The sequence below is a fragment of the Suricata suricatta genome, chromosome 5, assembly GCF_006229205.1.
Source record: "Suricata suricatta isolate VVHF042 chromosome 5, meerkat_22Aug2017_6uvM2_HiC, whole genome shotgun sequence".
Classification (NCBI taxonomy): Eukaryota; Metazoa; Chordata; class Mammalia; order Carnivora; family Herpestidae; genus Suricata; species Suricata suricatta.
The window spans coordinates 114247367-114256652 of NC_043704.1; the positions used below are offsets into that span (position 1 = coordinate 114247367).

General features: G+C 52.3%; 1 protein-coding gene across 1 annotated transcript; it reads right to left on the reverse strand.

Moving 5' to 3' along the window:
• Positions 1 to 923: 923 nt before the first annotated feature.
• ZIC1 (Zic family member 1) lies at positions 924 to 4967 on the reverse strand. Its single transcript, XM_029940091.1, has 3 exons — positions 3949 to 4967; positions 2350 to 2513; positions 924 to 1668 (listed from the first exon to the last, which is right to left on the reverse strand). The coding sequence occupies exons 1-3, from the start codon at positions 4928 to 4930 to the stop codon at positions 1471 to 1473; spliced, it is 1344 nt and encodes a 447-aa protein (XP_029795951.1). The 5' UTR covers positions 4931 to 4967; the 3' UTR covers positions 924 to 1470.
• Positions 4968 to 9286: the final 4319 nt, after the last annotated feature.

Sequence of the window (9286 nt, forward strand, 5' to 3'; positions counted from 1 at the left end):
TCAAGTTCATTTGCAACACTGCTGAGTGAGCCCCTGAGCTTCTGACAATTCACCTACATTAATATTGATGTCGCCTGTGCAATCTATTTCTGTTATTTTTATGGTTGTTATTCTACGTCTGCAAAGGTCATTTAAATTATACAGCGGCCGAAAATTTGTTTCATAAATTTTGATATAAATACTAATTACACCCTCTCGGAGAGCCAGCAGGGTAGCGTTCATTTATCACGTTTATACGACCTGCGATGACAGAAAAGGCGAGGGAGGCTGGAAGGCTTTTCTGGAGACCCACTAAAGCTGGCCGAAGAGGCAGCAGGTTGCTGGGGGTGAAGAAGAAATTCCTACCACAATCACTGAGATTTAAGAATCTTTAATAAGGTACGAAAGGTTACCAAACAGTTCTGGAAACTAAAGTGTACATACGAGTTTTTCTAGCCATAAATATTGAATAGCTGTAACATGAATAAACCGGCCCTTTACATGCGGATAAATATGGAAACTAGGAATTATATACATTATGTGGTTGTATCTTTTGCCAAAAGCAACGGACAGTTATAGTTTATATCTTTTTTAATATCACTTTACATAAACAAATGGAACAGTTCGACACGCAGATCCAGGCTCGTACTATACGAATTCTTGACAGGACGTGAAACAACATTTTACTGCACTAAAGTACTCAGACTTTGGGACGAAATGTTTGCACTTTATACAAAAAAAAAAAAAAAAGCACATTAATACCAATAATATTCTGTTAGGTCGACGTGGAGACTGAAATAGTACAAAGTAATTCACATTTTGGTACACATTTACTAGAACATTCTTGCCATTCAGTACAAACAGTTGGCTTTCGGCCGCCCACCCTCCCTCCCCTCCCCCGCCCGCCCAGCCCCTCCCCCCTCCCCCAATGCAAAGACCACAACGCCACGAACCCACCCGCCCGCTCCAACCGAGATATAACTATTTACAGAATCCAACAGTACATTTTAAGCTAATAATTCTGTATTTACAAGAATGCAAAGAAAAACAAAACAAACAAACAAAAAAAAAAACCAAGAAACAAAAAACCGGAAGCCCAGAGAGCCTGTTCGATTCCGACGAGAAACTGGCCCTCGGTCGGGGTTGGCGGCACTTGGTCAGGCGGCCGCCTTCTCCTCGACCACCCTCCCGCCCCTCGGCTACCAAACCTTTGCCAAAAAAAAAAAAAAAAGAAAAAGTAACAAGGAAAAGAAAGATAAATCAAAGAAAAAGGAAGAAAGAAAAAAAGGAAAAAAAAATGAAAGGTTTGGGGTGTTCTTGCTCTTACTCGGTCCTGGGTCTTTTGGCAGGTTTAAAAAAAATAGGACTGCGGGGTCTGGGGCGAGGGGGTGGGGGGGCTGTGTTGATTCGCAGGGTTCATTCAGTAATATTTTGTGTACGTGTGTGTTCAGTCTCTTAAATAGGGTTTTGTTCGGTGTTTTGTTTCTGGTTTTAAACGTACCATTCATTAAAATTGGAAGAGAGCGCGCCGTGGCCGGCTGTGTGGTGGACTGCGGAGGAGGAGGGCGACAGGGAGCTGGTGGTCGGGTTGTCTGTGGAGGGAGACACGATGGTGGGCGGCGTGGAGGACTCGTAGCCGGAGCTGGCGGCCGGCGAAGGCTGCGAGCCCTGCGAGGAGGATTCGTGGACCTGCGGGAATAAAGTCGCGTTTTTACGGAGAGACAGAGCGGGCGCGGCGGCCGCCCAGGACGGGCGAAGGCCGCGGGCCGCCCCCTCGCGCAGCGCGGGATCCCCGGGAGCTCGCGGGAGGCCTGACCCGCCGGCCTTCAGCTTGCCCGCCTCCGCCCTGCGAAGGCCGCGCTCCAGAGGGGGACAGCGCCCCCGGGGCTCACAAAAGAAAAACAGATCTGGGAAGAGGGAGGCTGGACTGGAGGCCAGAGCCCGCGACGGTCCCTCCCGCAGCCGCTGGACTCCGCTTGCTCAGATTTAGGTAAGCCAACGCTCAGGCCTGCGCGCAAGAGCCCACCTCTTCTGCCGACGCGGCCTGCTCCCTTGGCGGCAGCTTAGGCAGAGATGGCCCGCTGGCACAGCTCCCTACCTGGGCCAAACTCTGTCGCGGCCTCTGCTGCAGTGCGCGCTGCTTTGTACTTTGCTGATTCAACAGTAAACTGAGAAGGCCCCGGGCGCCCCCATTCCACTTTCAAGCCCCTGTCCTCTCCGTCCGGCCCCACTCAGCAAAGTGGAACCGGTTCCTTTCTGCCTGTGCCCCCCGTTCCTACCACCACCCGGCTGCCACTCGCCGCCCGACCCTGGGCCGAAGAGCAGAGCGAGCCCCGGCTCGAAGGCGGGCAGCGAGAGGGCGGCGATTACCTTCATATGTTTGCGCAGCGAGCTGGGGTGCGTGTAGGACTTGTCGCACATCTTGCAGAGATAGGGCTTGTCGCTCGTGTGCACGTGCATGTGCTTCTTGCGGTCGCTGCTGTTGGCAAAGCGTCGGTCGCAGCCTTCGAACTCGCACTTGAAGGGCTTCTCCCCTGGTGCGAAAGGCAAGAAAGAAGTCTGATTAGAACAAACCCTGCAGCTGTTTTTAAAAATTTAAACAATGGAAGAAATAAAAACAAAACGGCAGCAGCCCAGCGTTAATACTTTGCAAGTTCAAAAACCTGGGTTTTCAATAAAGTCTTATATCTTCAGCGGAATTATAAATAATCTGAACCATTTTAACTCCTAATCCAATTAGATCCAGATTTAATTTTTTAGTATTATTATCAGTAGTGGTGGTTTTTCTAGATCCCGGTGCAGCAGGTCTAACTGCTGGTTTTTCTGCCTGAGGCTATACAGATGATTTCGGGCGGCTTCTACCTAGCTCTTGGTTTCTAATTTTCACATTGCGAGCTGCATCTCCTGCTGTTTTGCTCTTCTCTCCACCCCTTCCCCCTCCCCGATGCTCCGCACCCCCCTCGTCGCCTCCTCCACCCCACCCCACCCCCTACACACACTCACATTTTATAAGGTAATCTGGCCGAGGGCTTGGCGCCGCAAATTCTTTTCCTCACTTCGGCGTTAAACCCCAAGTTCCTAACGCGGTTCACAGAAATCACCCCGGCAAACCAGAGTGGCAGGATTCCCGGCCTTGTTGGCTTTACGGGCCTGGAATGGCCTGGGACTCAGACACAGCCTTGAGCTCTCCACGAACTTTTCTTTTAACTGTTCCCGACCGGCCTCTTTATTTTTAAAGGCCAATGCAGAGTATTCGGTGTTTTGAAAACTACCTCATAAAATCTAATTGAGAAAAGACTTATCCGCCTTTCGCTGACCATCCCAACTCTTCAAACCTACTCAAAAAACAAGTCCCTACTAAAATTGGGCTCTTTAAATATGCACAAGTCTCCAAAAACCTACTCAGGCCCAACTTTCTTGCTTTCAATCCTCCGCCCCCCCCCCTTTCGGTTTTTGTTTCTTTCCCTGTGCCTTCATCCTCTCTCTCCCAATTTCCTCAGTTCTTCCTTTGACAAAGTCCTCCCTAAGGTGCGTGGAGAGAGACGTTGGCTGGAAGCAAACGTTTAGTTTTGTCTGCAGCTGGAGCGGCTGGAGCCTGCGCCGCAGCCGAGAGACTGCCACCTCTCCCGGCTTCGCGCGCACCAAGGTCTCCGCAAAGCTGGAGTCTCTCTGTTCTCCCAGCCTTTTTAGTCCTCATGTTAAAATCTATATTCCTAGATACGTCTTGTCTGATCCTTTCTATACCTCTTCATAATTTCAAGCCTAAAACTAAAAAAAAAAAAAGAAGAAGAAGAGAAAAAAAGAAAAGAAAGAAAAAAAAACCCAGCACACACTTTTCACTGCCTGCCTTCTGGAAACTGACGCCCAGACCCAACCGCGGCCGGGTTTGTGCGTCCCAGCCCCTGACTTTTGGATCTCGGTCCCAGGCCCGGGATGAGGGGTGAGGATTCAAGAACAGCGTTTTCGTACCTGTGTGCGTCCTTTTGTGGATCTTTAAGTTCTCAGAACGCGCGAAGACCTTGCCACAGCCAGGAAAGGGACAGGGGAAGGGCTTCTCGCCCGTGTGCACGCGGATGTGGTTGACCAGTTTGTATTTGGCTTTGAAGGGCTTGCCCTCGCGCGGACACTCCTCCCAAAAGCAGATGTGGTTACTCTGCTCAGGTCCGCCGACGTGCTCCACGGTGACGTGCGTGACCAGCTCGTGCATGGTGCTGAAAGTTTTGTTGCACGACTTTTTCGGGTTGGCCAGCTGCTCGGGCTCGATCCACTTGCAGATGAGCTCCTGCTTGATGGGTTGGCGCATGTAACGGAAGAAGGCGCCGGCGCCGTGATGCGCGGCCATGTTCACGTTCATGGGCCCATAGCCGTGCAGCTGCGGTGCGGCATAATGCTCCGAACGCGGGCTGGTCACCTGGCCGTACTGCTCAGGCCGAGGGTACATGTCCCCGGAGAAGCCAAGCCTCATCTGCCCGTTGACCACGTTGGGTGATGCGTGGCCCGCCGCCTGCTCGTGAAGGCCAGGGAAGAGGAGGTGGCCCGCGGCGTCCGTGTGACCGTGTGGGCCCCCGAAGCCTCCAGCTGAAGCAGCGAACAGACTGTGCTGAGCGCTGGCTGCCGCTGCCGCGTCGCCAAAGCCCCGGTTGCGGAACAGAAAGTCCCGCGTGGAGTTGAAGGCTGCGCTCGAATAGGAGCCGACGTGGCCCGGGTGATGGTGATGGCCCAGGGCCGCGGCAGCCGCGTAGCCGGGCGCCTGAGACGTGAAGGCCGTCTGGCCGGCGGAGGCCAGCTCGTGCGAGCTGGGGTTGAGCTTGAAGGCGCCCATGCCGTCGGCGAACGGGTTGATGCCCAGGCCCACGTCGCGCTCGGCCACGTCGCCCGCCGAGTGGTGGCGGGACGCGCCAAAGGTGGTCACGCCGATCGCGGGGTACTGGGGGCCGGCGTCCAGGAGCATCGTGGCTGCTCGGGGCGAGCCCCGGCCTCCCCCGCCCCCCCCACCCTCGCCCGCCGAGGAGGGAAAATCAGGAGGAGGAGGAGGAGGAGGAGGAGGAGGAACGGGAGGCGGAGGAAGAGGAGGAAGAAGAAGAGGAGGGAGGAGGAGTCGACCCACCTCGCGAAGTCCTAGCCCGCAGGCAGCGGCGCGACGCGCCGGGACGCCCGCCTGACCAAGCTCGGGGAAGCCGGACGGCTCCGGGCCGCAAGCAAGGCGGGCTCCGGCGCCCGCCAAGCAGACCTCGTCGGCCCGGCTCGCACTTTCTCGCCGCTCAGTCTCTGCCGAGAGGACCTTGCGTCAAGGCTGCCCAGGGAAAGGCATGGAGCATCTCAGCCCCCCAAAAAAAACTTCCTCCCGGATTTGTAGCATAGAGGAATGTGAGCGCCGGAGCCGCGACTGCTCGCCCTTTCTCCGCCTCGCGCCGTATGCCCCTCCTTACTTCTCCACTAGCCCCTCGCCCTTTCTTTTCTCTCTCTCTTTCTCTCTGTCTCTCTCTCTCTCCTTTCTCTCAGGCTCGCCTTCTCGCTCCTTCACTCTCCTTTTTCCCCCTCTGCTTTTTGCGAAAAAAAAGGGGGGGGAGGAAAAAGAAAGAAAGAAAAAGCCAAAGAAAAGGCGCAAATCATGCACAATATTGTCTTTTGCGGTTTATCTTCCCGGGGAGAAACTTTCACCTCCTCAGCCGGGCGGTGAGCGCGAGACTGATAGCAGCAATCATTCCTGCAGATAAATGAATTGAAAGGACGACACCGTCCCCCCCTTGATGAATGGGAGCAGGGGGAGGTGTCACGTGCTGCTGACGCGGGCGCCCATTGGTGTGCCCACACTCCCCCCGCCTGCAGCCGCCGCGCCAACGGAGGGCGCGCCGAGGCGCCGCGCGCCGTTCATTGGCCCGCCCGCCTCATCAATCCCAGGTATTGTAAAGCGCTTGACATCCCCTTTTGACAAACAGGGCTGCCAGGAGTAGCAACTTTTTTTTTTAAGCCAAATTTTTTCCCTCTTCTCATGGAAAAATTGTTTTGCCACGATTCCTTTTCCTCCTCGTAGTGATATACACTCTTTCTTTATTCTCATCCCTCTTTCACTCTCCCATTCCCTCTCCCTCTCTCACACCCTCTCACTCTTACTTCTATATCAACTCTATCTCTCTTTTTCCCTATCTAGTCCTTCTTCAGACCTGCTCTTAGCTCAGCGATTAGCTTCTCCGGGCGTCTCCGAGACTAGGAGGTGGGGATGGGGCTGGTAAACACCGCTAAGGCACTTCCAGAATGTCCCGATTCAGCAACTTTCTTTTCTTTCTTCTCCCCTCTCCCCCCACCCCTTCAAGGGCAGCAAAGGAGGCTTTTGTTATTTGCTCCTTTTGAAGTTTGCTTCCCTCTTGCCTCGTCCCCCTCCTGTTCATAATTTAAGATCTCTGTAGCACACGGGCACTCCACTATCTATTTGCAAGAAATGTGATTTCTCAGGGTAATCGGCTGCCTCGATTTTCTCACTTTTATCAAATCAGTCAGGCTTCCTGCGCTTCCCCCCCCACCACCACCAAAATAAGCACAGGTGGATAAACTCTTAACTTTGCAGATTAAGGTGACATATTTTTGTGTGTGGCAAATTAGAAACATTGTTGCCAAGTGTTGGGTTTTTTTTTTTCTCTCCTGTGTTATTCTTCTTTTTCTTCCTTTACTTAGTCTCCCTGGTTTGCCCCCACTAACCCCCTCTCTCTGCACCCCTGTTCCCACCCGAGGCCTCTTTCATTCAGGTAAAACTGTAAATTTCCCAACGCGCCATTGTTCTTCAATACTGCCCAAAGCTCCCTAGAAATCGGCGAATACTTTTTTGGTATTTAAATCCCCGATAGATAGGACCAATGTAAATTTTGTGACATTCAAACCTTTTCTGGTTCACAAATCAGTCACCCTTGTCACAGTTATTGAAATTCCGCAACTCGCCACACCAGGACGGTGGAAAAAGCGGGCGCGGTCTTTGTTGCCGACCAGGCTTTTGATCGCCAGAGAAAATTTACTTACCTTCAGATGAGTGAGCAGAAAAAGAAATAACACTCCCTTTGATTTAGTTAGGAAAATGCAGACATTTGGATTCAGTGCAAACATACAACACTCGCTTGTTTTCGCGATGCGGCCCTCGATTAACCTGTCTTTGCCCAGCGCAAAGTCTATTCAACAACTGCGCGTAGTTGCTTTTTGTCCCATCCACAAAGAGCCATTGACTATATATTAAAATGATTGTTGAAAGGTAGAGGAGTATGGCACTTAAAAGCAGGGTAAAAAAATCCCTGTGACTCAATCAATTAAGGCGAGCAACATTTATGCATTTCAAAAAATGCACGCAGATGCGGGGGGTTGGGGAATGAAGGTTGCATTTCTGGAAGCTCTGTTTAAAACCCAACAGCCCCGGCCGAGGGTTTAGCTGAAGCGTCTGCATATTCATTAGGTCTAATTATTTTCTAGTAAGGAAAACACAAAAAGCCAAGAGTCGGAATCCTTCAATTTGCCCTTTGTTTCTAACTTCATTTGGCTTCTTTGCAGCTGAATCAGAGCCCTAAACTCTTCTCAGACAAAGAAACCTCAACTCATCCTTTCACTGGCAGCTCCGTTAGGAAACTCACCAGTGCCCGGCGAGAGGAAAAAATGAAAATGAATATTTTTTTGCCCAGTCGCCTGCGCCCGCCGCACCAGTTGGAGGAAGGCAGGGTCCGTGGCGGCCTCTCCTCCCCTTTCTAATTTTCTGGTCTTTTCATCGACTAGATTCTCGCTTGGTGTTGGCAAGATGAGTTGCCCTTTCCCTGGGCTCTCTCAGCTCAAAACTCCACTTGTGTATCTGGGATGGTTTCCCGGTGTCTGAAGGGACCTGGCCAGCATTTGCGCTTATTGTGCAGGGAAATAGAAATTTGAGAAAGGAAAAAAAAATCATATGTTCTGTTCCCAGCAACAAGTCTGAGTATAGCAGCCCAGCATTCCCCACCAACTTGGAGCGGAACCGGGTTGGGGAATGGAGGGAAAGGGCTACGGCTTTAGGGGTGGCTTTTCAAAAACAAAACAAAATCAAACAGTAATACAGTTTGTTTAAAAGATGTGTCAGAACTACTCAAGGGGAAGTTGGATGTTGCCTTCACTTCAGTTGTAAAAACCTTATTTGCAAGGAGAAGTTTTCTCTAGAGGCTGTAGTAGTGTTCTCACTAGGGAGAGCAAATATTGAACCCACCTCGCCTGCCGTTAAAAAAAAAAAAAAAAACAAGGGAGGGGACCTGAGGGGGAATGGTAGCCGTTGGGAGGGGGAGAGGGAAAATAATTCTTCAAAAAAGAAAAGTCAGCCCTCTCTCTCCAGTCCCTGGAAAATCCAAGGGGGACGTTGACAAGAGGGTATTTTTAGGAAACGCTTCCAAATATACAGGGTAAGAGTGAATGTGAGGGAAAAAAAAAGTTGTGGGTTGTAGAAGTTATCAAGTGGGATTTGCGGCGCTCTCTGCAGGAAACGCAAGCGGCTCCAGTTCAAAGCCACATGCACCAACGTGACATATAAGCCATTAAAATATCATCCTGACGGCTCATTTCTGCTTCATCATACATTCTCTAACTGCTTCCCGAAAGCTGGAAAAGGAGAAATGAAGGATGACCGCCTCGCTGGAACCACAAAAGAGAGGCTTGGAGGGGTTTGTGGTTCCCCCTCGGCCACCCCAAAGTGATGTGCAGAAATGAGGCGATCCCGGCAACAGGTGGAGCGGGGTAAGTGTGTGAGTCCAGGGGGCAGATCAGATAGACGGGACCTGTACCGCCAGCTGCCGGGTAGCAAGCGCCCTTCGCGGGGCCACTGGCACCCAAACCCCACAGGGTAAAGAGGCCCAGCTAGACTCTCTCCCCATCCCCTCCCTCATTAGCCCCCCAACCGTGGGTATAGGCCCCACCCCATTGACTGTGAGGGAGGAGGGGGCCCTTCCGCCGAGGGCAGCGCTGGGGATGAGTCCATCTTTTCTTCCCAGGGAGGGGGGGCAAGGAGGACGAACGGGGCTTCCACTGGCACTGGGACCGGGAGCAGCTTGTTACCCACCTGCCTTTCCTCCCCCGCTTGTAAACTGCCTGGGTGCCCCACCATAGGCACAAGAAGGGGAGTCGTGGCGGAGAGCTTTCTTTTCACCAAGTGACCGGGACCCTCGCCAGGAGGGGGGCTCTGCAGTCAGTTCTCTGCCCAGTCCCTGCCAGGATGGCAGGGAGGGACTCGGCTTCCCCTTTCCAGGGTCAAAGGAACTAAGTCAGCCTTGCTGGCAGCAAGATGATGGAACTTCTCCGCCCCAACCTGACGGGAGAT

Bases quoted from the DNA above. Each gene is read 5' to 3' on its own strand.
- ZIC1 (XM_029940091.1), bottom strand. From the start codon at position 4,930: ATGCTCCTGGACGCCGGCCCCCAGTACCCCGCGATCGGCGTGACCACC. The intron at 2,514-3,948 runs GTACGAAAACGC...CTTTCGCACCAG, and splicing joins CCACAAAAGGACGCACACAG to GGGAGAAGCCCTTCAAGTGC. The intron at 1,669-2,349 runs GTAATCGCCGCC...TTATTCCCGCAG, and splicing joins CGCTGCGCAAACATATGAAG to GTCCACGAATCCTCCTCGCA.